General features: G+C 41.4%; 3 protein-coding genes across 4 annotated transcripts; all 3 read right to left on the reverse strand.

Moving 5' to 3' along the window:
• Positions 1-274: 274 nt before the first annotated feature.
• Positions 275-7227, reverse strand: tmcc2 (transmembrane and coiled-coil domain family 2). Its single transcript, XM_084348463.1, has 5 exons — positions 6882-7227; positions 3362-3793; positions 2418-3040; positions 1706-1841; positions 275-1484 (listed from the first exon to the last, which is right to left on the reverse strand). The coding sequence occupies exons 1-5, from the start codon at positions 6882-6884 to the stop codon at positions 1185-1187; spliced, it is 1494 nt and encodes a 497-aa protein (XP_084204589.1). The 5' UTR covers positions 6885-7227; the 3' UTR covers positions 275-1184.
• Positions 7228-9560: 2333 nt separating this feature from the next.
• Positions 9561-14486, reverse strand: cdkn1a (cyclin dependent kinase inhibitor 1A). 2 transcript variants are annotated; one of them, XM_084347391.1, is made up of 3 exons: positions 14037-14486; positions 11205-11658; positions 9561-11112 (listed from the first exon to the last, which is right to left on the reverse strand). In XM_084347391.1, exons 2-3 carry the CDS (start codon positions 11647-11649, stop codon positions 11057-11059), a joined length of 501 nt encoding a protein of 166 aa, XP_084203517.1. In that variant the 5' UTR covers positions 11650-11658; positions 14037-14486; the 3' UTR covers positions 9561-11056. The 2 variants fall into 2 exon arrangements, with proteins under 2 accessions (XP_084203517.1, XP_084203516.1); XM_084347390.1 differs by lacking the exon at positions 14037-14486 and adding an exon at positions 11969-12056.
• Positions 14487-19683: 5197 nt separating this feature from the next.
• Positions 19684-24819, reverse strand: srsf3b (serine and arginine rich splicing factor 3b). The gene is made up of 6 exons (XM_084349501.1): positions 24710-24819; positions 23755-23965; positions 23525-23665; positions 21536-21574; positions 20597-20683; positions 19684-20365 (listed from the first exon to the last, which is right to left on the reverse strand). The coding sequence occupies exons 2-6, from the start codon at positions 23955-23957 to the stop codon at positions 20338-20340; spliced, it is 498 nt and encodes a 165-aa protein (XP_084205627.1). The 5' UTR covers positions 23958-23965; positions 24710-24819; the 3' UTR covers positions 19684-20337.
• Between the last annotated feature and the right edge of the window lie 1698 nt (positions 24820-26517).

Raw genomic sequence — 26517 nt, forward strand, 5'->3', positions numbered from 1 at the left:
TATTAAATTGAGTTTGGTCCTTTTTTAAAAGGTACATTTTTTCACAAACTGGCAACCCAGAGTTTGCTGTCATTGATGGCATCTGTATAGCTTTATAAAATATTTTGTCAACTGTTAATAATAAAGCTATTAGTTAAAGTTTATAAACGCTTTAAAAAGGTACTTTATTGGAAAGTATGTGATTATGGGAAGATGTCTCTCTCTTATCCTGTCTGAGATTATTTCAGTCAAAAAGTTCAGCCTCAGCAGAAGGACCATGAGGATATATTCAAGGTCAGCCTAATATATGAAATCATTTATTTCTTACATTGTTTAATAAAACAGCAATAATGTTTTTTGCAAACTGGATATAAACTTTGATACAATTTGACATGCCAGTTAATTTGACACTGTGGAGAGTAGCAGTTCTACAATAGTGGTTATGAAAGAGCATTTATGGACAGAAGAGATTTTACATCGTTGAATTACTGTGGTGAATCGTGGTCGCAGTTATCAACAGTTTTTTTTTTCTTACAGTTCGTTCTACTTCATGAAAAAGACAAAAGAAGAAAGAAATGCGTCTAAAAGCACTGCTTCAACACCAGAGCAGGATGTGAAACAAACCAGGAATGTACAACATATCTGCACTGTATTTCTGACAACATAATGGCAGTTATAGAAGATTCATTTTGTCATTAATGAAATGTCAACTCATGCCAGCTAGATGCATCTTAGTGCACATATGAGGACATGCATGAGCACATAACATTCATGAAAAAACCCTTTTCCTCTCAAATATACTAAAGCTTCAACATGAAGGTTACAGCGAACATGATCAGCATTTTAAAGTCATTATAAGTTGTTCTAGTCTTCGTAATTCATGTATCATAAATAATTAGAAAAAGACGATCCAAAGATTTCTTCCAAGAAACTCAGTTTTTTGGTGACAGCAATGCAATCGATGATTGGTCATCAACACCAACAGATCTGGGCGAGATGAGATGAAGTCTTTTGTTGCTTGGCTAGCAGAGAATTTCAGTTCGTTCCTTGTAAACACCTCTCAGCCCGATCACTCCTCAACTAAAAGTGCCATGTTTTGTCCTCAGATGCTCCACCTTTTCACTCATTCTATTTCGGTCTCTGCGTCCCTAAGTGAGTTGAAACCGGCTTCTGGTCCCCTCTTGAGTCTCTCTCATGCAGGGAGCTCAGCTGGGCAGCAGCCACGGCTCCACAAAGTCCCACTGCTTCCACAGGACGAACAGCAGCAGGGTCAGCAGGACGGTGGAGGCCACTCGAGCTCGGGTCTTCATCAGCGGGGTGATGAAGTTGGCCAAGGTGGAGACGAAGACCAGCAACACGGCCATGAGCGCAAGGATTACATTGATGAGTTTGCCCAGCAGAGCTCGAGCATTGGCGTTCTCCACTCCCTCCAACTGGACGACCTGCTGCTGCTGCTGCTGCAGCTCCAGCTTGGTGATGCGGGTCAGGCACGACTCCACAGCCTCCTGTATGTACAAACACACACACAGTAATCACAGCAGGATCTTTATAGGCCCTGAATACAATGAATGAAAAACATAACAACATTTCAGAAAGCAAGACATCTTAGAAAACACGTTTCACAAAGTTCAATAAAAATGGTGTTGCATCTGCTGAATTGTTGTTGTGTTTTGTGAATTGTTGTTGGTTAGAGGTCACGTTTTTAGGGGTTGTAATGTTTTTTTACCTGAATGTCCCTCGCTCGCTCGTAGGACTGGTAGGCGACTTTTTCCTCCATGCTGGCGAGTTCCTGTTTGAGATTAGTCATCTCATTCTGGTGAAGCTCTGTTAGGTCATTCAGCTGTTCTTCAAGTCTCTCATACCTGAACCATTACAGCACAAAATGCACACAAGAATCCTCAAAATGAGATCATCGAGCTAAAACTTTTAAACAGTCTCCAAGTTAAGGTGTTTTCCATGTATCCGACGCCTCATAGAGCTTATTCCTCTGTGCCCTAGTCCTCCATTGTTGTCAAACAACTATCAAAACCACATCATGAGACACACTGTTGAACTGGCTGAAAAGGTCCTTGACTACGATGAACATGGGCACTGTAGATTGCTTTAGGTGATCAAACCTTCATGCTACAGTAAATGCTTGCAAACGAATGTCTATTAATCTGCAGCTGAAAATAGTTCCCAACAAGTTCACAATTTACTCCTTTTTGGGTAAAGTTTGGCAGAAACTACAGTGCCCAGCTCTGAAATGAAATTATTTTGTCTGTTTTAAAAATCAAAGTTTATATTTATGACTTGTTTAACGGATTTACATCTTCAGTAAGAATAAATGTGACAGGCCGGACTGATGTGATGATGTTTTTGGTCTTTTCATGGGATTTGTTGACTGTAAGTAAAGAGAATATTGTGTGTCACTGTTTGTTTGTTTTTTGGATGTGTACCTGTATCTCTCCTCTTGCAGGCACTGTGTCATGTAGGAGTAGTCACTCTGCAGCTGGCCCTTCATGTCCTCGATGGCGTCCTCCATGTGTGCCTGGCTGGCTTTGATCTCCTGCAGGCCCTCAAGTAGAGAGTCCCATGAGCTGTGCATGTGATGGTGGTGGTGGTGGTGCCCGTCCAGTCTGGGACTCCCCATGGTTGGTCCTAAGAGCCCTCCTCCTCCTCCTCCCCCTGCACCACCTGAATTACTGCCTGCTCCGGAGCCTGACGTGGCGCTGGAGCACTCGTCGTCGCTGCCGTACTTTGGGCTGGAGACCAGAGTGGCACTTCCACTCAGGGCACGAGGTGTGGGGGCGTCGTCTGAGTGGCCCCCGACTCCGTCCTCGAGCGAGTCCTTTAAGTGAGCAATGTTATCTGCGCTGCCAAACTTGTTCCTGATGAGGCTGGCAAACTCTCTAGGCTTGGAGACCACGGCTGTGTGAGTGAGGGCAGTGACTCCGCCTTTGACCCCTTCGACTACTCCACCTCCGAAACCACTTATCCCAGCACGAACGTTGGCCCCAACGTCCTTCAATCCCTGCTGCATGTCCCGCAGGACATCCTTAGGCTGCCGGGCTGGTCCATTCTGTAGAGAGGGAAGAGAAATGAGGAAGCAGAGAAGTGGAGGATCTCAAAGGTGGGAGAGAGGTGATTAGGTTTAAGGGAGAGAACTGCAGGAAGATAGATGAGGAGAGCAGGCCCTGTAGAGATTTAGGTGAGACACAGGATGATGCATTGGTTTAAATAAGTGTTAGCAGATGAGAATCATCAGTCTATATTTGGACACAACTGTCCTCATAAAGATAGCTCAACACTTGTTTGAGTCAGTCATGAGGTAATTATTCAAAAGCAGCTTCGCAGGAAGACATCACAAGCTCAGATTCAACTGCTCCACTTGCTCACCTACCTGTTCTATCTCCTTAAGCTTCTTGTGATAGTGCTCTAGTTTCTTGTGCAAGTGTGCGATGGTCTGTGCTGACTTCTGATTCTTCTTCTCGAACACCTGCTTGATCCTGGACGCCTGCTGTTTGTCTGCGTTGTGGGCCAACTTCAGGTACTCTGCAACGTTGTCGTCACGGGCCTCCTGCTCCACACGAATCTGCTCAGTGACCTTTAGGATCTTCTGCTGCAGGTGCTCCAGAGCTGCACGCGTCCTCTGTGGCTCACCGGTCCCTGAACACTCTGCACCCCCGGACATGACCCCAGACGCTGCTGCTGCTGCTGCTGCTGCTGCTGCTGCCGCCCCCGCTCCCGCTCCGTCCGCACTGATGTTGCTGTCAGAGCCTCCATGGCTGGTAGTGGAGGGTAAGCCTAGAGTTGCCACCTCGCTCTTGTCCAGCTGAGGGGAGGAGAGGGCAGGAGGAGGTGAACAGGGCTGCAGAGAGTACTGCAACTTCTCCAGATAAAGAGCTATTAACATGACTTTACTGAAGTAGAAGAAGCATCACACGTGTTAGAATCTATTCAAGTAAAATATTTCAGAAATATGAAAAAGTTTAGCTCAAACTTAAGTGGAATATCCATCTGATGGTGCCATAACAAACAAACTGTGGGTTCCTTTATAGTCAGTACGTCAAATATCAGTAACAGGTCTGTAATTTTTTAATCATTTTCTAAGAATGTCAAGGAAAAAGATATAGACAAAGTGTTCAATTGGTACACATTTAATGAATTTGTTCCATTAGAGCCCAGAGAGTATTTTAGTCAGGCACGGCAGGTCAGCTGAACATTGGCAAACATACAATTCAGCATATATATTTTATTATTCCCAATAATAATTGAACAAAAATAAATAAACTTAAACACAAAACTGAACTTTGTCTCAATTTGCCCTGTAGCTATCATCAACCCGCTGAGTGAAAACATCCAAAAGACGTCTTTTCAGCTACTTTGCTGATGTTGAAAAGACGTCCAGTGGAGAGCCAGAATGAAAGTCTTTTCAGCGTTCACCATTGATGCCCAAGTGACGTCCTTACAGGCTTCAAAATGATCATTTTTACAATGTAATTTTGACATCTTTTCAACTTCAGCTTTCTAAAGAACTTCTTGTGGTACAAAATTTCATGACAGTTTTCATGACAGCAAAATTTTACTTCATGCATCAAAAAATACAAGATGGATTTCAACCCTGATACTCAACCTCAGTAGCCCTTTACCAGGGGAGCTATTCGTCAGCTCGATGACATCTGATGTTTTGGTCACCAACCTTCATCATATTCATAATATTCCAAGGTTTCATGACCAAAACAAGACGTTCTTTAGACGTCTGTGACTGAAGTTGAAAAGATAGTCCAAACTTGGACATCACTAGTGAACAATGAAAAGACGTCACAAAAATTAAATTCTGCCTCTCCGCAGGACGTCTTTTCAACGTCAGCAAAGACACTGAATAGACTAATAATAGAATAACAGAGTTTGTTGGAGGATACTTCCTGCTTATTCTTCATCATTAGGGAATCGCTGACTCTTAAAGGAACGTTTTACCCCAAAATGAAAATTCTGCCATTTTCTATTGATCCTCATGCAGATGAAAGTCAGGTTAAGTTTCATAGTCCACAAAACATTTTTGAAGCTTCACAGCAAAACAGTGTTCTCCTGAACAACTGAAGCTGGTGACACAAAAAAAACATACAACGACTCCTTGCAACTCGTCTGGCGTAATCCAAGTCTCCAGAAGCCCAGAGATCCCAAACTGATTCAAAAGACATTATTCACACCCTTGACCCACTTCAGATAGGTGTGTGCTAACGCCTTTAGCTTAGCACCGACAATAAACATTTTGGCTTCAAAAGTGGAGTTATAATTGTCTTTTCAAACCAATTCGGGATCTCTGGTCTCTGGGAGATTTGAATCTCGCCAATCAGGCTGAATGGAGCCATTTTCTGCTTTTTTCAGTTGTTTGTTCACGTTTTAAAACAAGTCCCCGGCTACTTCAGTTGTTCAGGAGAATGATGCCACGCTGTTTCGCTGTGAAGCTCCTGAAATGTTTTGTGGACTATGAAACTTCACCTGACTTTCCATCAGCTTGAGGGTGAGTAGATAACGACTGAAAACTCATATTTGGTTGAACTAATCCTTTAAATATACTTTTGAGGTAAGCTACTTGCACCTGTCCGGCCTTTCCATGTCATGCTACTCCACATACATTTTAGAGGAAATACAATCCTTTTTACATTCATTCTAACAGCTTAAGTTACTAGCTGCTTTGCATATTTACGTTATTACTACATCCAAACAAACTCATAAATGATAATTATAGGTTAAAGGGGCTCTGTGTAACAAGTTGCAGCAGTTTTGGGAGAACTGCTCCTTAGAATATAAATAAACTTGCAGGTATTTCCTCTCCTCCCCTGGTGGTAATGCCCCTAATTGATTTGGTGGAGGCATCAGAGAGTACACAGAAAGGCCATCATGCATTAATTAGATGAGGCATAATTACACTGCTTCCTGGCCTGCACTGCCTCAGAAACTCAGCTGCACTACAGACCAGTCACTTTAAGACACCCTTCATAATAAAGTGCATGAGCTATATATGAGGGATAAGACATTAAAGACAACCATGATGGTGACACGTGCAGTATGATAACGGTGATGACCTCAACCTGTCTCCTGTGAAGCCTGCGATCACACTGGTTATTAAACAATGCGCCCTGTGCGGACACCTCCTCTCCACACGAGGGGATCCCCTGGTCAGTATTATATCTTTGTGTGTTGCACAGCAGATGGAGGGCTCGCTAATGACCCTCTGCCTGACGTCACATCAGTGTAATCAGAGCCTGCAAACATGAGCTCAGGCGGACACATGACACCAAAACATGTCACAGCGCTGCTCTCATCCCTGCAGGCGGGACGGTGCGAGGATTATGTGCGTTGTATTTGCGTGACAGTGTGAAATGAGCACGAGTGCTATTATTAAATATATACAGCCTATATACGCTGTTCAAACTGTGCTACGTTTCAAAATAAACCCCCCAAAAAACAGACAAAGTAGGTTACAATCACAGTGAGCAGCGAACAGATGACTGCAGTCCCTGGTGGTTAATCGTTTTTCCTCATCTTGTCAGAGAAAGTGAGATGCTTATGCAGAAGCTAAGCGGTGGCTCGTGCGAGCAAGGCGATGCGGTGTCCATCGGTGGAAAACACACAACAACAACAACAACAACAATCTAATGACACAGGAGGGAGACGGTCCGGTGGTGAAACGAGAAGCGGGGCTGTGATGAGGATGGAGATGACAGATGTCTATGGCATGAAAAAAAAAAACCAACAAAAAAAAACAAAACAGGAGGACAGGAGGGGATGATGCCTGAGTGTGTGTGTGTGTGCGTGTGTGTGTGTGCCCTCCTCGAGACGCACGATGGATGGATGCGAGCACATGAGGATGAGACACAAGCAGCACAGCGAGAAATTAAATCAGAAAACGTTACCATACTGCTTTAATCCAATTTTTGCAGTGCCATTGCAAGTCTGTGTTCGAGGCCCATCCTCCTCCTCCTCCCTCCTCCTCCTCCCCCTGTGCTCACCGAGGAGGAGCCCCCCTCCTCAAATATCTGTAGCCCTCAGCCCCGTTGTGTGGCTGACTATCCCCTCTCTGGATCCTAATGCTCCATTGTTAATGCCATCGATATCTGCAGCCTCCCCCTCTCTCCCTCTCTTATGCTCTGATCTCTCTCTCTCTCTCTCTCTCTCCCTCTCTCTCTCCCCCTTTGTGTCATATGCTCCCTCCGCCTCCCTCTGTTTCACCACCTCGCTCTCCCTCTCTCTCAGTCTAAACGCAAAGGCTAGCTGTCCTGCCCTATAATGGATGTGGGAGCTAAGGGACAGATGATGGAGGGAAATGGGCGGGGGGATGGGAGAGCTTAGCGCAGGCGTGCAGGTGCCTCTGTGCTGCTGAGGCCAGAGGAGAGGCACAGGGAGGGAGGGAGGGAGGGAACACAGCAGGGCCTGTGTGGCAGGGCCTTGCTCCAGGCCTTTCATCCCCCAAACCACCAACCCCGCCTCAATACAAACACATACACCCAGTGTGCTGCTGATGTGGGGCTGCAGTGATGTGGTGCCAAAGCACACAGCGTCTGTCTGAGCAGTGACTCACTCTCTGAATTTACCTTCCCCACAAAGGGAGAAGAAGTGAGGTGTTTGAGCCACTTACGGCGGCTTCAGATCTCCCTCTGGGCTGTCTGTAGAGGGATGTCCACTAAACCCAGATGTGAACAAGGTGTCAGCAACATCTTGGAGACAAACCTGAAGGAAATGTCAAAAAGGAACAATAACATAAGCCTCCATCCACGGACAGGATGTGGCATGAAAGGGAGCCACTTCAAGGCACTCAAGTGGAAGATGTTTTCAGATTGTGAACAGTGTAAAAATACTCTTTATGCAGTAACATTTCTATTTAAAGGATAAGTTCACCCAAAAATGAAAATTCAGTCATTGTCGATTGACGACCTGAAGTTTCTTAGTCCACAAAACATTTCTGGAGCTTCACAGCAAAACAGCAAGTGAAGGAGCTGCGGACTTGTTTAAACAATCGCACAAACATAAAATGGCTGCAGACGGCTCGTCCGCCATGATTCAAATCTCAGAGAGCCCTGAGATCCCAAATTGAGTCCCCATCTACTTCAGTTGTTTAGAAGAATGCTGCAAAGCTGTTTTGCTGTGAAGCTCCAGAAATGTTTCATGGACTATGAAACTAAACCAGACTTTCAATCTGCATGGGGACAATGACTGAATTATAATTTTGGGGTGAAATGTTTCTTCAAAGAGGCACTATGTAGTTTTGGAGAAGAAATTCAAACTCAGAATTGTAATATTTACGATATTAATGAGGTAATAATACAAACTATTTCCATTCCTGAATAAACAAGCTGTTCTCAGAGGAAAATAAGGTCCCAGAACACAGTTTAGGAGAACATTGTTCTGCTGTGAAGCTCTAGTAATGCTTTGTGAACCACAAAACTGCACCCGACTTTCCATCTGTGAGAGGGCTAGACTAGATAATGACTGAATTATCGTTTTTGTGTGAACTTATCCTTTAAGTAAAAGAACATAAGTATTATCAGAAAGATGTACTTAAAGTATCAAGAGCACTTAGTATTGGATTACTACTGCTGCGCTCATGTCAGAGCACATGTAGCTGGAGCTAATTTTAACAGCAGTATATCCTGTTGGGTAGTTTAGTCTATATCAATGTGTTGTATTTAAAATAACTTGGTTATATTCCTCCCCTGTCCAGGGCACCAGATACACAAAATACAACATAAAGAGACCAATGACAGGCTGAAATGTTTCCTTATATATTAGCTCATATTAATTAATGGCGTTGAATTGTTATCCACCCATCTGATTACCTTTGATCATTATATGCTACACCCTGCCCATGGATGAGAACATATTTTCCTCTTTTAATTCCTCAAAACATTTCTGTAGGGGGCACCAGAGACACTTCTGTTACTCTAATGATCATAAGTAATCGTCTTCATAGCACAAGGCTGGAGGAGGAAGGAATGTTACACAAAACCACATGTTCACACCTGGGTGTTTCCCAGTAAACACACACTTAAGTACCAGTAGTGCAGAGGTGGCCCCGGCCCACAGACTGAATACTAGTGGTGAAGAAACTATTCAGAAATTGACTTGGGTAAATAAAAGAACGCCACCATGTAAAAATGTTCTTTCACGAATAAAAGCCCCACATCGCAAACATTGCACTTGCACTGTTGCAGTCAGTTGAGATGAAGTTCATTTTACTTTTATATTATTCCAATCTGTACGAGCCATTATCTGTTGACTGACATGTTTAAAAATCTGATGCCTTTTAAAGATTAAATGAGCATAGAAAATAGTTTAAATTTGCTCCACTTTGACCAATTACCGCATTGTAATGGTATTTGCAATAAGTACAATATTGTAAAATAACCAGTGTTGTAAAAGTACCCAAAAGTCATACTTGGGTATCATGTGTTAAACCTTAAAGATGAGTACTTTTACTTTTGATACTTGAATATATATAGTGATAATACTTCAGTACTTTTCACACACACATCAGCACACACACACACACACACACACACACACACCCCACAATAAAGCAAAACATCCACAAAAACTTCATTTCAACATTTTATTGGAATTTGGAATTCTCATAATTATTAAACGAAAACTAACACAAGGAAAAGTAACACAATAAATAAAGGATAGATTTTTTTCATTTGTAGCTTTAACATAAAACAATATATAGGGTCCTGTGCACAAGCATCTATCAACAGAAGTGCATTCATTGTTCGGGGGAATGCTGTCATTTGCTTAGGTTTGCGTTTACAACGGAAAACATATCTAAGCTGTCAGTTTAGCATCACTGTGACCTTGTCAGACACCCACTCAGATTACCCATAGCAGCAGGATTTGCCAACATGGCCTAATAAGTGTCATGATACAAGCATGCGTTTTGTTGTGAGGCAGAAAATAACACACTGTCTGTTAGAATTGCACTATGTGTCCAAATAGAAAAGCAAGAAGCAGCTAGCTTACTCAATAATATGTGTTTCTGAGAACATTTTCTTCTGATTGTCCTTTATGGAGCTTGAAATACCAAAATAAGTGACCTAAAGGCACTAAAACGTTGGTGTTTTAATAACACCATCTATCAGATGTATGTGCAATACTGCAGTGTTTTAATGATGATGCTACTCAACAGGCTGTATTAAACTCTAGATAAATCTCTGATATATATCTAAATAAACCTAAATATGTGTGTTTTTAAGACATGGTGCAACACTCTTAACCTACAGTATCTGGTGCTGTACACATGTCAGAGTCCGGGCAGGGGCACTTCAGGAGATCTGCTTTGCAAATTGATTACCATACAGATGATGGAGAGAAGAAAAGGACATGATGGCACTTCTGTCATTAAACATCTAAGCAAAGCAACAGCATGTACAAGATCGAGAACTCTTCAAGTATGTTCCTTTGAGTACATGATGGTAAAAACAGTACGACTGTACATCTGGATATATAAAGTATAATAAATGTCTGTAAAAAAACCTCCTAGCCCTCATGATACATAAAGAAATAACATCGTAGAAAAACAATAGTGGGTTTGAACAAAGGCTTCATCCCATAGCATTCGCATTCATTCTGCAGTGTTGTCACAGTCACTCCTTGATTTCATTAAGAGACAGAATCATTTTACCAACATGACGTCTGCTTCAAGTGTATACAGTAATGCATTTATCAGTTGTATCTCTGAGTTTCTACCTTTTCCGCGCTGTGGAATGTACAGTAGGAAATGTCAGTCAACACTTTGGCATCCCCATGATCCAAATGAGTATAAATCCACTGATTCAAGAGATTACCGTTAATCTCCTCTGCTCAAATGTCCCCTTCTTACCACTGGGTAAATCACCAACCCCCCTCAGAGTGAATACAGTACCCTAATTAACCTGAAATGAGAAATGTGTGTTTGAGGTCCATTCTGTTGTCAGATGAATCGCCCCCTTATGAGTGACTTTGCAGAGTCTGTGCAGAGCGTCGTATTCCTGAGTGTAGTGCTGCTTGTGTGGTTCTTTTGGGATTTTGGCACCTTTGCAGTAAACTGCACCGGAAATCACTCGCCGGATTTGCGTGGCATTCCGACAACTCTTCTTTTGGCCTGATAGAAATCTGTCGGGATACAGAACAGGAAGTTAAGCTCGTGCAAATCCACACCGCATCACATGTCCACTCACTCACACTTTGAATATCTGAATGTGTACCTGTCAGGTTTGTTTGTTTCCTCTTCAGCCCTTTGTTCTCTCTCTTCTGCGGTGTTTTCTCCATCTTCTCCAGGCAGAGTGCGATTCTCTCTGGCGAACATGGGATGTTCTCCTTCTCGTTCTGTCTTCGCTGCACCCTTCCTCTCTTGGGTGTGACAGCTGACACAGCCGCCCTCTGACCCTCCGCCTGCCCCAGACCAAGCTTACATGATCTGTAGAGCAGCGGCACCTTGGCTCCGGGGATGTGCTCCCACTGGAAGTCGCTGCTCTCCAGAGGCTTGTCCAACTTGAAGTCGAAGCCCCAGCGCTTCGATGCCTCCTCCAGGTCTTTCCTCAGGGCGGCCTTGTACTCCGCCTGCAGCTGCTCTCGGTCGACTGGGCCGAAGAGGCTTCGTCGAGTGGGGCCGTTCCCCAGGGTGCTCAGGATCCGCTTGTGGGTAGCCATAATTCTGCACTGAAGGAAACATAAACAACAAAGGGTTAGTTGGAAAGATGCAGCTGGACATCAACAATGATCAGCTGAGAGAGTGAGGGTGCCACTGTCACTCTCAGGAGGGCTCGATTAATCTGCTAAAACACGATTATCAAACCGGCTGCAAATTAATTTTCTTTTGGTCAAAAAACATCTGTAGAAAGATAAAAGAAGCAAACGAACAAAAGGCAGCAGAAATTAAGAGAAAAATCATTCTAATCAATGCCAACAATCCACCTTAAATTAAACAAAGAGGTTATTTTTCTATTTCAAAAGTAGAAATCAGGCTTACCATGGCTCCAATCAGTTTAAGTGTCCTCACTAAAGACTACAGAGCATCTCAGACTGGTGTTACTGGTGAGCTCTTTATAAGAAGAGGCCAGGCAGCCAGTGACTCACTGAGCCCTCCTCTGTGAATCACTGGTACATGCCTGGACATAATCTCAGACAGACATGTGAGGACATATCTCCAGCACAGTCTGTGATGGCTGCAGACACACAGACTCACCTCTAGGTGGCGGTGTCAGACCACGTACACACAGTCAGCTCAACAGAACTTACAATGAACCGCAATTAATGAGGATCATAGATTTATATTTATGAGCCTTATTATTAAATCAATGCTCTCCACATTGATGTACTTGCACACACTATTCCCAGTATGAGGGCTAAATGGCCGTGGCACTTAACTGAGAGCTACAGGAAGAAATCAGCTGTGTCCCTGGAGAATAATAAGTCATTATAGTCATCCGGGAAGGGCCGGGCAGGGTTCCTATTTTACACAATGATAAAGAGGAGCCCGCCCAGCCCACCCTAATTATCCAGCTAAAGCACATTAGGTGGGCTGAGGTCACTGAGAATAATAATAATTTGAAAGACACTAATGAAGTTTACTGTCACTGATTAAATGGATTATAGTTCACTTCAGCACAGAGACTGTTCTGGTTTTATGTGGGATGACAATGGAAACAGAGAAACAAATCTGCCAATAAACAGATAAAATAGATCAGAGCCTAACTCCTCAAAATGACCCCTGCTGCCAAATTGTTCCATAAAAATATATAAAAATGTTGATATAAGTCTTGTAAAACAAGTTCTGCTGCTGCGTCCGACCTGACTGCAGCCGCTCCACACAGCAGAACCAGTCTGAGGTCTGATGTCATGTGGCATTTTTCCAGGAGCTGCTGTTCATTCATGTTTCACACAGCCAAGAAACGAAAATATACAACTTTCTGACTCACCAAAAAACACCTAGATTTTCCAATGATAATACAGAAACTGTAACCAAGTACAATCGAAAGTTTTAATTCAGCTGTGATGATAACTCTCAGGAAAGGCTCAACTATTCTACAGTGTACAGTTATTTTATAAAAAAGATTTGTTTTGAGGAGTTGTGGCACTGATTGAAATCCAGACAGAAAAAAAAAATCTGATTTTGATTTGAGATGTTGCAAAAACACATTGTAGAGTCAGACGTCTACACGTGAATGAAGCAGATTATGAGGGACTTTGAGGGAAATGACTTCCTGAAACATTTAGTAAATAGTTTACGACACTTTTCATTCATCAATAAAAAAAATAAAAATGTCAAAGAGTAAAAAAAAGATCAGTTATCTGTTTTAATCAAAGGTTTTCAGTGACCTTTCCCCACCCACTGTTACATAACAGTGGACCTGTGTGTGCTGAGGTCAGGTGGGGAGATTTGACCAAACTTTATAAAAATAAAAAAATAAAAAATAAAATTAAAAATTAAAAAAATCTACTAAATCCTTATTTTTAAGGGGAAAGAGGGCTGGAGATTTTGGGGGGAGCACTTCTGTGAAGGACAGGGTCCCCCTCCAAATCTCTTCACCCCCCTCCTGCTCACGGGATGCGACGTCACGGAGAGACGGGGCGGGCCGGAGCAGAGAGGAGCGATTCAAGGCTGTGGCGGGAGAGCGAGCCGTGCAGGCACCGGCTCCACGACCCTGCCCATTTACTACACGGCTCCACGTGAGGCTGGAGCTCGTGTCAGGCAGTCAAACTGGGCTGTCACTGGAGCCTGGACCTCCCTCGACATCTCCATACACAGCCTTGTCAAAATAACCCTCTGAATAAGGGGCCAGTGAGGGACTTGAGGGGTATTTTTTTCTGGTCGAAGGTTAAAACGAGCACAAAACTGAAGGTCTGTTGAACGTCTAAACATACAATTATTGGGCTGAAAATAAAAAAAAAATACACTATTTATGAACTCTTACAGGCTATATTGACAGAAAAACCACAGATAAGTTTCTACAGTTGCTTACGAACTAATAAAACACAGAAATAACCAAACAAAATGCTTTAGAAAAACATGTCAAGCATAACTTCAGTGTACTCACATTATCAGTCCTCCGCAGTCCAAGTTAAAAAAACAAAAATCTTCTTAATTCAAACTTGTTGAATGAAGCTGCTGTTTATCTGCCTCCTTGTTGTCTGCTGTTGTGTCCCTACAGCCGTAACGTGTCTGGGGTCATCTATTAACCACTAAATCAAAAAACAGCCTCGGCGACAAATCTGTGTCCACTTCTTGGTAATTCCTCCAAGTATTCTCACAGACGAGACCTGCGCTAAACTTTTATGAACTCCGGGGGGCGGGGAGCCTCCAGTCCCGTGCAGAGGCGGGCCGTGGGGGCTCTCACACGTGGAATTCGCCCGGTAAATACACGAGCACACGTGAAGGTTTGGCTCGGCCCCGCGATGAAGTCTGTCGGGAGGAAATTCCAGCAGAGGACGGACGACCCCGCGCCGCAGCTCTCACTGCGCATGCCCGGGAGGGCGGCCGAGCACGAGCAAGGTCCCGGATGTAGGCAACAAGGCAGCAGCAGAGATGGGAGAAGCGTCATTACTTCATTTGCAGTAGAAGTTTACATGTATATAATTAATTTGCCCTCCTGTCACAGTTTTTAAAGTTATAGGTTTGAAATCATATTATTGACTATTCAGATATTTCACATTTTAATTAGCAGACCTCTAAATTGTGTTTTGTTTGTTGGTTGGTTGTGCTGATAATGGACTGGAATTTTACAGTCATCTACTTGTTGTTATTTTTTTGAAGTAAAATACTTTTTGAATTTGTAGCATGCCTAATTTTTAAATCATTTTCATAAACTGTGCAAGGCACGCAGAGTGACACTTTGCAGGAAGTCAATTAATTAAGGTTACTTGGGATCCTAGAGCCATTTTGCATCTCAACAGTACAACCGGGGCCCACCGATAAGTTTCAGCTTTGGCCCTCTAAAGGAAAAAGTTTAGGCATCCCTGCTCTAAATCAACTCATTTATTAAATGTACTAATCTGTTAAGAATTTAGTGAGACTGTAGTATAGCTAGTATACGCATAGACAAATAATAAAGTTCTTACAAGGAATGACGACAATGTGTCCGATTCTGGATTCAACCTTCGATTGAAATGTTTGAGTACTTTAGACTAAGCTGCAGTTTTATCAGTTACCTCTTATCAAGTCCATTGTAACCCAACTCTCTGGGCTTGTGACTCAGTCCCTTAAAATGCCCTTTTACAGGTTTGTCACATATTGTACCCAAAAATCTGTTCCACCCAGTCTCCTTGTTGTTGAATTCAAGGTTGTTTATCTGGGCAACAGGTTGGCAAAAAGGACAACTCCTCACACTTCCTAATCACATCAAGCTGCCCTTCAGTCTCGTTCCCAGCATGTCAACAACAGGAGCCCTAACTGTAGGATGCAGCGTATAAAGGCCCAACTGATCCGATACTACAGTGGGCCCTTTGTGTGGTGAGAGACTGAGGAAACAACAGAAACACATTCAGACTTGGAAGCAGTTCACAAATTTACAGTCCAGCTATATTCACTTGTGATGTGTGTACCGAAGTTAATGAAGTATTAACTATATGGAAGATACAATGAGTGCATGCTGTTTGTGACAGAACAGCAGCTGTGTGACTACAGAAAAAAGGCTGTACAGCTGAGTAGACACTTTATTATCTCTCAGCTCTCAGGCAGCTGCACAGTGTGGGAGGGTCTGCACGCTCCATTAAATTATCTTATTCATTATGTTACTCCATCATGTTCAGGCTTTTGTTTTGCATCCACTGTGAAAAGTTTGATGTCACAGAAGGCGCCAAATGAGGCGTACAGAGACTATGCACATCAATAGTTAGCTATTTACTGAATGACACAAGTTCCTCAACTTTATTACCTGCTACTATAGTTTTATAAGACTCAAGGGTCAGGTGGGGAACCTACACAAACGCTACACAGCATGAATCTGTGTTAATGAGCAAAGTCAATATAAAACATTAAAGGTGCACTTTGTAAGACTTGGTCACCAGAATAACCGCTAACTGCTGCTAACTGTAACTGCTGTTAGCAAGTTAGCTTAGTGAGCATTGCAGCTAGCAGTCCTATAGAATTACAGGCACATTTTGTATTGTACAGTATCAATGTTAGCAGAGCAGCTGCCTGGGATTTATGGAAAAGTGTTTATTATCTGGGATACAGGTTGACAGGTGTGCAAGTTAATTACAGTGTAAATAGGTTGACAGAGTACATCGGAGTACAAAGTGGTATTAAATGACAGGAGGTGTTAGCTGAGGCTAGCTGGTTAGCATGCTAACCTCAGAAGATACATTGTGAAGTAAGACGCTTTAGTGTTGGTGACGTTTAAATCATGCGACTGGAATGTAGTCTGTTTATAGCCTAACAATAGCTTTTTCCTTCTAGTGATTTAATTTACGCTTCAAAATCACAAAAGTGGTGTTCATCTGTGGAGGTTATCTTCCTGAACACAATGTATAAGTATCATAAACTTGTGTTTGCCACAGTGCTTAAAGTAATAACCTCGAAGACTTTCATGTAAATAAATATCTGTTAAGTCGCCCAATGAGGTAACAAAATGATGATTGAGCCTATGGCCACTGGTGAAAGCCCTTGCATTGGTGACTTAATATCACAAGCGGCGTACAGTTAGTTACGCGGTCACCCAGCAGTGGTTGGTTGGCCAGAGAGAGTAGGCGGTTCAAATCATAATGACCGCAATAAGTTAGCCTAAAGTTAGACAATGAAAAGGTATGTAGGCTACATAACGTTACTTTTATAGCAACCATTTTTTATTCAGTAAATAGTAAGTGTTAGAGACATCATTTGCTTTCCGTAAATCTTTGAGATTGCCACTTTAATTTCTGCAATATTACAAAATCCAATTAAAAAATCCCATCTGGTTTTTGTTGAGGGAACCAGGGTGATGCTTACTTCCGGGTTAGCCTACAAATTTACGCTACACCAATCTATTCAATGGGCGCCACTGCCAGGAAGTAAAAGCAGAAGCCAGAAAACTTTTTCAGCGGATGTGCTGGGTGAGGACTTCTCATTGGTTTGAATGGGCGCCATCTTTCACCATCTGCTATCTACTGTAATTCTTCTATATATATGTATGGTTTACAGTCATTACAAAACTCAAAAACAGGCTATTCACTTTCCATTTACATCTGAGCTACTGATTGATCTACTGAGTTTTCAGCATACTTTATTTCTCATAGCTGTTGGACTGATCCAGATAAATTAACTCTTTGTTCACAGCATCTAAAATTAGCTCAAACCCGTCCTGTCCCTGCGCGTTTCTCACACTAGTCATTACTCACGTACTGTACTTCGTGGGCGACACGTGTTACATTACAGTGGGTGGAAATGCCTCTGCAGTGTTTTCTGAGTGGATTCCCGCGAGTTCCTTGAATGCGAGGGCCGTCTCCGTGGATACCCGTGAGTCATCGCTCCTGTGATGTCACGAGGCCTGAGATGAACACGTGGAAAAGCGCGCGGATATTTGAGCAAACTGTGGCTCCGTGTTATGCCGGTTCACGTGGACTGGATGCGTGAACACAGCCGTGGGGCTGTCAGGGGTGTGACCGAGGGAGACAATGGGATAGTGGGAGACTGGTGGTGGTGGAGCTGTGTGAGATGTATGTGGGAACCACGACGAACCCACAGCTGTACATGTTAGAGGACATTACACTGAACTGTAGAAGGTTTTATTAAGTCTCACCAGATACCTTTATTACATTTAATTACTCTTAATGACATGTTGTAGGTGGATGTCTCGCTCTTACTACTCAAAATAATCCAGGACTTTCACCAGGAACATTGTAATAAGCTGCACACCACAAACATACAGTGATCTGTATGTATGATTGTATGTATGAGTGATTTATCAGCAGCACAAGGAAACCATTATTTGGATGTCTTATCACTTCGCTATGTTGGTAAATTGGTTAAACTTTAAATTGACAGGATTACACAACGACCTGATATCACACCCTGTACACAGAAAAGGAGGGAAAGTTGCAGGGACAGACAGACATGAACTCTCTCACTTACTTTTCTCCAGCTTCTTGTCTTTCTTACAATGTTTAGCACATGGGACATCTTACAAACAACAGCATTAATCCACTGATTCGACCTGCACTCTCAAAATCAAATTATTTATATATATATTCATTTTGACTTACTTCTGCATTCAAGTTTAATAAATCTCTAACTACATTTTGACAGTTGAAGCTGTCTGATTATAATATATTGTCACTTCAGTTTTGGATATACTAAAGGTGGATTTTACAATTTCAATCAAAACCATGTTTAAATCTTGTACAAAAGACAACTGTAGATATTGAGGCTTGGAGTTATGACTAGTCAAAACCTTAGTGGAGAAGTATATTTTCATTATTAACAGTAAAAATCAATATATCATGTTATGGTCAGTATTGTATAGAGTAGCCTACCTAAAGGTCATAATGAAGTAAAAATACTGACTTATAATATTACACTACTCAAATTTACTTGGGGATAAGTGTCTCGCTGTATTGTTTATTCTGAGACATAACTGAATTCTTATGTTGTGTGTGCAATACTTTTACTGCACTTTTATTGTATATCAATGAACATTTGAGTTTGAGTTGTAATTGAGTTTCAAAAGTACAAGTTTAAGTAAATTATACAAATATTGACAGGTATACTGTGAGTTGACTAATTATCAGCTTGACCAATTATCAGATTCCATGTTCAACATTTTTCAGATTGTTAGAATCAGTAGTTTGTTTTTTAACTCTGCAAAAAGAAAAAATATTTTATGAAAGCATTATTTTGTGGTGTTGTTAAAAGCACCCATAAGACATACTTGAGTAAAAGTAAAGATATCTTGTTAAAATATTACTTTGGTAAAGGTGAAAGTCACCCATATGGATAGTATTTAAAAGTATGATATTAACTATGCTTAGATAAATGTTCTGGCAATAAATATATTTAAGTATCAAAAGTGCATTGAAAGTATACTCCACATTCATTTACATATACAGAACATACTGTATAATGTATACTAGGGGGTGACTGATTATGTGATCCAATATTCAGCATTCTTCTGATCATCGTAATCAGTGTTTCTTATTCAACACACTATAAATTAAAAATGTGCCGTACTTTGGTTCCGATTCAGCAGGCAAGATAATGAGCAGCTAAAATTAGCACATTAGTGGAGTGAGTAAAAAGTATATTTGCCTCCAAAATCTAGTGGAGTGGAATTATAAAGTGGCAGAAAATGGAAAAACTAAAGTACTAGTACCTCATAATTGTACTCCATTAAATGGATTTAAGTTACATTTCATCAATGCTATGTTGGCTCTCATGCAGCAATCAATCTGTAAAGTATCTGGTAACTCAAGTTATTGAATAAGTATAACAGAGTAAAAAGTACAAGTGGTGTAGACCTGACACAGATACAGGAGCTTCATTTAAAATAAAATTAAACAAATGGCAACAATAGACATATAAAAAGTATTATAAACTGCAACTTACACTAACTCAAGTCACAAGTGACTAAGCTACATGATCAGACTGTGACCTGGCCCATGCCCATTGATGCTGTAGGAGTGCCCTCTTGTGGAAAAGAGTGAACCAGTAATAGCACACTGCCTTTCTTCATGAGTGGCAAGAGAACAAGATAACAAACGTCTTTTTTTTTTTTTTATCAACTGTATTTTAATTGAGACCATTTCACATTGTATCAAACAAATGAAAAATAATGGAAAACTTCATAGACAAAAATTTAACTCGTGTTCATCACACCTCCTTTTAAATAAATGCCATAGCTTTGCATTTTGAAAGAGGTGAGGGGTGCGTTTATAACAAACATCCAACCATTATCAGATGGAACCCTTCAGTATGAAGTAAGAAAGAAGCACGTTGAAAATAGGTTGGCTTTACAGACAATCAAAAAGAGAAACTTTCTTACAAATCATTCCAACCCTTCCTTAAAAAAACAAATGCTGGCGTTTACACAATGAAAATGAGGAACGACTCACACTAAGTCAAACTACACAGTACATTCATTGACAAAACCAAAGCTCTTAAGAGATTAACTGGTGAACTGGAATGCTGGGTGGCACAACTGTCTCAGGACCGACAAGATGGACGTGACTGAGGCGAGGCATTACACCTGTACACACCCACTCGATGTTTTTGAAAATTACCATAACAAGGGGGAGGGACACTAAAATGTATGATTGTTTAAAAAATCCAACACAAAAATGACCATGTTGGCCATGTTGAAGTCCATCATATGAAACGGTCCTACAACCGTTCATCTTCAGCTCCCTTTACACCTGACAGACTCTTCTCTACTTTCTGTCAGTGGACCTGGAGCGGCTGTGGGGAAGGAAAAAAAAACAACCAAAAGTTAAAGCGAGCAGGAATTATTGACCAAGCTGCCACTGCAACATACTCGGCACCACACAAACAAGAACTACACCAAGGACGCCTCAATCTATATGCTGCGGAAGTGTTATTCTCAGTGGTGCATTTTCAGATTAGACTGTCAACTATCTGTTGGGACACAAGATAGAAATTATTTTGAAATGGCTCGGAATATATCAGTACCTCCTTGATCGTGAGAAGGACCTCGAAGGTTTGTGGTTCCTGTCCCGGGAGAGGGACCTCTCCCTCCTCCTGTCTCTGGAGAAAGACCTGCAGAAGCCAAACCATCCCATTAAGTAAACAAATGGTAAAAGACTGTTCTGTTAAGTACATGATTACTAGGGTTGGGCTTATGGTTGAATCTGAGACTCAGCAGGGAAGAATACACAGATTCGTTAAGCTCGAATGGTAATCCATCTCTAATTGAACCTTTTACTTTTCGTTCTAAAACATCAAAGCAGAATCATTTCAGGGATCATTCATTCATTTCCAAGCTTCTCATTTATAGCCGGCACAAACAATTGTTTTTGATGGATGAAATGAGGAGGATCACTGGCAGCATATAATACCAGCTGTAGCCAATTAAAATTAATTCCTTAACAGTAACAACACTCTGCGGCCATGAGGACAGCGTTTTTTTGTATTTAAACAGAGGGCCGAGTCTTCTCCAGAGAAATTAGCTGATTGTGACATTTCAAGTGCTGAAGATTTCCCTAATTACACTTTTTATGCATAGCAAATACATTCTGAGCTCATCCACTTAATGGTTTTGAATCAGTATTTCAGGGGTTTCTGAAAAAAGCATTTGTAAAGAGATCTTTACTGAATGTTTGATTTTCAGTAATTTGAACTTTAATTACTTGCAAATAATGAAAGCTCAAACTAATCAGGTTGGACTTGGGAGTTGAAAGAAAATAACTACACCGTTTGATGAAATCATAACATTATATGCAAGATCTATACTTGTATAATCAGACAAGCTGACATAAAATATATCTACAAGGATAGTTGGATATTCTAAATGCAGGGCATGAACAGAAACAAAAAAACATTCCTGTTTTCAGAAAAAAGTCTTAATTGTTTGGGTCCCTGCATACTTGACATTCAGGAAAGCTGACATACCTGCTTCGACTGCGACTGAAGCTCCTCCTGCGTGGGGATCTGTGCAGGGAAAATACAAAAGTGTTAAGAACAAACACAGATGCACCGATCTGCCGTAGAGATGCAAACTATTCTGATCCTTTTCTTACATGGGCCTCCTTCAACTCAGCCCTTTGTCTATCACAGTAACTATAAAATGGAATAAAAGAATTGGGGTGTTTTTCCTGGAACAAGAATTATGTAAATCACAAAATATAACTTACTGGCAATGGACCAAGTGCATAAAGATAATAGGTGCTTGGTAATTCTCTCACCTATTCCACAGTGCTATGGGCGTCTTTAACAAATTAAAAACTGGATTATAATTCAAAGTAAGATATTTATATACGAGATATGCAAGTATTTTCATGGTGCCTGAACATCAAAAAAACAAAAACAAACCAAGGAAGCCAACTAGCGGCATTTGCCTCTATCAGAGGACTTAATGCAGCACTGTGGACTGGCCATAGTGTGGAAATCAAATGACACACACAGGCCACCATCTCTATAAAACTGGTCCACCACACAAAAGGGGAGCACATATGATATTGGAAGCTAGAAACAAAAAAAAACTATATACTGGTCACTGGAAATAAGTTTTGTGAGGTGACCAGGCTAAGATCTTCTAAAACCAACCATACAGCCCAAAAATAAGGAAAAAAATCAAAACAAAAACCCTTTTGATATTTATTGGGGGGTTGAGAAGAGTTTTGATTTGTGTGACTTCATAATTCTGCTCAGTGCCCCCAAGACATACCAGATGAATGTCTATAATGGAAATCTCTGGAAATGTGAAGTTCCAGATTGATTCAAATTTTTTTTAACAACCCTTTTCAAACCAGCTGTCTCTTCACTTTCAAAACTGTATCAGCAGTGTACTGAATGAAGCAGGAAAACTTACTAGTCTTTTTGGTTTTCAACAAGCTAGATATGACGAAAGGGAGGCAGACTGTCGGCCGGGTAGGTAGAATTGGCTGAATAGGACTGGCCAGATGCTGCAAGGTGATTAGGTGGCAGGCAGATGGGGGCTGGCTGTGGCTTTTTTCCTGCTTTAATTGGTTAGCCGAAGGCTGCTGTTGGTAGGTTGTAGACATTTGGGAACGTAATACGCCGATTGGTCGGGAATGTGACGTGGGCTGCTGCCGTTTGGGTTAAGGTTGAAGGAGGAGGAGGTTGAGAACGGCATGCTGAGGAACCAATGGGTTGGTGCAACCTGACGACTGGCCATGCCTGGGTCATGTGACAGCACCAGCCAAGCTGATTGGGGCACGATGGTCAGCAGTCACATGATGCTGAAAGAGGACTAGTTGATTGACTCAGAGGGTGGTGAGAAGAGGCATGGTGGTGGCTCTGCAACGGGTTTCATTCTTATTAATATAGATGAAAAATAAAATGCATCCTCAAACAAAAGAAAAATGCATCACATTTGGCACTTTCATCCCTCCAATATTTTAAACAGGTTATACTTTTTGCCACACAGGACTTACCAAATATTTCAAAGCCCTATTTTGCCACTTAAAAGCAGTTAAAATGAAGATAATGTGTAAAAGTGCACAAAAATGTACACTTCAAAAGAAAGATTAGTGCCTGAAGAAGTAGTCTTTCAGGCAAGAATTTAAGATGCATTTTGCAATAGAAAAGCTTCACTACTTAACCCAGTATAATGTCCTACTCCAAGTCAGTTTTCATAGTTAAGTTATGAATGTTTATCTGCTTGGTTCCCAACATAAAATGGTCAATATTATCAATGAAGATGAAATTGCAAGCCTTAGACATTGCAACAATCACAAATGTATAATCACTTGAAAAGATAAAACATTTGAAATGCCTAGTCTGGAGAAACATAAGCAATCATCAGGAAATATACTGTGGGTAAGAAGTTGGAATCATCAAGTCACACTGATGGATTTATGTGCAAGATAAGTCAAATGTAGTCTCTGCTGGTTACTGTCAAACAAAAACATGGGTCACCTTCGCCTGGGTGGTGGGCTACGACGCCTGTAGTCATCTCGGTCTCTGGGGCGCCTGCCCCACGAAGGAGGAGCACCACGAGTGCGACTGCGCTTCTCACCATTGGACAGCTCTACTCGCACCCGGCAACCACACAACGTCCTGTGAAACAAGCATACATCGTTAATCATTGTTGCTGTGGCAAGATTAATCATGTTAGTGAAATCTTATTTGTTTACAGTGCTACCTACCTTCCGTCAAGCTCACGCACTGCATCAGTTGCATCCCTGGGATCTTCAAACTCTACGAAGGCAAAACCTGGAGGGTTCCGGGCAACCCAGACACTGCGGAGAGGACCATAGTATCCAAAAGACCTCTCTAACTCTGTCTTGTTTCCATTGTTGCCCAGATTTCCAACATAGACCTTGCAGTCAAGAGGGCAGTCACGATGCATGACTGGATCTGAAAAACAATGAAAAAGAAAGGGAATTGGTTATTCATGCAGCAGATTCTTATGGAAAAAACTTGAACCAGTAAATTGGGACAAATTAACCAGGCCTGTGGTTTAGTATTTAAAGTTAATGCTCTCATTTCCGTTATATGCGTTGCGCCAAATACCTTTCAACAACTCATCACCCGGAATTGCATCAAAAAAAAGCATGGAGTGATGTTTTTGCTAACATTATTAAGTTTGCGTTGCATGCAAAGCACACTACGCGACACAAGAACCACATCTACAATCACTCCTTGATAATACTGAGAAACGTAAAGAAGCCTGGCCTACTTTTGTCTTTGACTCGAAGCCCAACATGATGCTAACTTTAGCTTCACGAGAAATTAGCCTATTCGAGTTAGCCAAGCTAATGCAGTACCCTAAATAAATTGCGAATAGTAACTATATGATTAAATGCACCACTAACCATACGCTATTACCCATATCCCGCCTTTAAAATGTGTTTTCTCACGCGTGACATCAGATTATGTTCGACGCATGGAAGCTAAAGGTAGCTAGTGGCTAGTTAACGATAGCTAAAATGGCTGTCGCTTTCCCGAGGCCTTGTGATGAGGAGCCGCTCTCAGTGTGCAGACACAGAAATCAAACAATACAATACAACCGGCGTTGCGATACCGACTGATCGACCACAACATGATGCTCCCAAAAAAAATCAGCACGACACATACTCAAGAATTGCGTTCAAACTCTACCGTGATTGTTGAATTCACAGCTTAGACGTTCAGCGATCCTCCCGGTGGTTTGTTCTTCTCGGTCGTCGAAGGAAAATGGCGTGACGGAAAATACGTTTGTCGGTAGGATGATCAGGTTCCTGCTCCGGGGAGGGCGGGGTTACGTAGTTAGTCATAGTTCTCACCACATCTATCTATGCAATTTAAGTGTCTTTTGATTGCTATTACGAAGGCTGCATATAATTTGAAACACTAAGATAAATCAGAATGATTTAGGCGTTTATTGAGGTAACTGACATTAACGAACGCACTCTTTTAACATGGGCTGGTAAAGCTGCGATACCATCTTTGGCCACAACATGGGAGTCAATACGGTTCCGGCGCTGTTTCGCTAAGGATTCACAGGAGTATTTTTTTCACCCTAGTAAACCTTTATTGAATAAAATGATGTACAGTGTACAGTCAATGCAATGTTACTTTTAAAGCCAGGTGTCTAGTTTTGGTAGACCAATCACAGCATTAGATGCAAAGATATATATGAAATAACAGGTTAAAACAAGCAGAAATTGCATTAAATCAGAGAAAAGCAAGCAGATTTCAAGCATGTTATCCTTGAAATCTGTCCATCCTGGCATGAAGAATAAAGCTATGTAATGTAGCATCTAAATTTGCATACCACCTTTGTATTTGCTTTGGCTGCAATTACACATCAAATAGTACCAATACAGAAAAACTCATACAGCTTGTAAATTTGATGCTATTGAAAATTCTGACCCACAAAGTAAAAAGGAGAAGGGGTTGGTAAAAAGTATGTCAAGCTATCAAACACATTCACTTTGGAATGAGATACGTCTCTAAACTTACAATCTGCGAAGGACCATGTGGATAATAAGTCATTTAAGAAAGCATCACAACAACAATCCTCACTGGAACAAAGATTTATGAGCATCTTTACCCTGGAGATAAGGCTGAAACATGTAGTGTAGGATGACGATACTGATGATCAAGCCAATTACCTCTTTGGGTTTCAGGCAAATTCAAGACTATTCCTTAGATTTAGATTTATTTAATCCACTACATCGTGGTTTGAAATACAAACATAACACAAAGCCATAATACAATAGTAAATTACTACAATTACTACAAAAGTAGTATTTCTGATATCAATGATAGTTGTGTTTTTACACTCAAACAAAACATGATATTCTTCCCCCAGGCAATTATGATTACATAAAGTACAAAATATTTTATTCCAGACCTTTGTATCTTCCAGTTATTTTAGGACATCTGTTATTAGAAACTCTGAAATTGCAAATAGCCTGGGCGTGCTGCCTATTTTCACAAAGTAGATACCTTTCAAAATCCTCTTTTAATTCACAATATAGATCACATGATGACATACGCTGGAGTTCATAATGCCACTTGTGCAAAAACTGATCTTTTAACCTCTGCTCTACTGCAAATTTCAGCCATTTAATATTGTCACATCTCTAAGCCAACCAAGTGTATGAAAACCCATAATCATCTCATGGTACTTTATCTTTCTGTTCACACCTCATTCCCATGAATAATCACAAGTCACATTGTGCAAGACTGAGTGCATCCCAGAGTTCTGGGTGTGCATGTTGTAACTCAGGATGAAGGTTATGATGGGATGAGTAGAGGTCACACAGGTCATGTGACTATGTGTGTGTCTTTTCCTGCTTATCCTGTTTGTGGTGTTTTGAAACCTTCCCCATAATGCATTACAGTCTTGCAGTCAGGTTTTATGCAGATGGTTGCGCAACATGCTCTCCCTTCCTTCTAAAGTATGCAAAGATGCTTTTGAG

The sequence above is a fragment of the Pagrus pagrus genome (genome assembly GCF_965226575.1).
Source record: "Pagrus pagrus genome assembly, chromosome: 3".
Taxonomy (NCBI): domain Eukaryota; kingdom Metazoa; phylum Chordata; class Actinopteri; order Spariformes; family Sparidae; genus Pagrus; species Pagrus pagrus.

What these genes read in the sequence shown, in the direction of transcription:
- srsf3b (XM_084349501.1), bottom strand. Translation starts at nt 23,957, where the DNA reads ATGCATCGTGACTGCCCTCTTGACTGCAAGGTCTATGTTGGAAATCTG. An exon ending in AGCCCACCACCCAGGCGAAG is followed by an intron (nt 21,575 to 23,524) that starts GTGACCCATGTT and finishes TTCCCTGCACAG; the next exon opens with ATCCCCACGCAGGAGGAGCT. An exon ending in TCCTTCTCACGATCAAGGAG is followed by an intron (nt 20,366 to 20,596) that starts GTACTGATATAT and finishes CCTTCCCCACAG; the next exon opens with CCGCTCCAGGTCCACTGACA.
- cdkn1a (XM_084347390.1), bottom strand. An exon ending in GAAACAAACAAACCTGACAG is followed by an intron (nt 11,113 to 11,204) that starts GTACACATTCAG and finishes GTATCCCGACAG; the next exon opens with ATTTCTATCAGGCCAAAAGA.
- tmcc2 (XM_084348463.1), bottom strand. An exon ending in AGCTTAAGGAGATAGAACAG is followed by an intron (nt 3,041 to 3,361) that starts GTAGGTGAGCAA and finishes CCCTCTCTACAG; the next exon opens with AATGGACCAGCCCGGCAGCC. An exon ending in CTGCAAGAGGAGAGATACAG is followed by an intron (nt 1,842 to 2,417) that starts GTACACATCCAA and finishes GTAATGGTTCAG; the next exon opens with GTATGAGAGACTTGAAGAAC.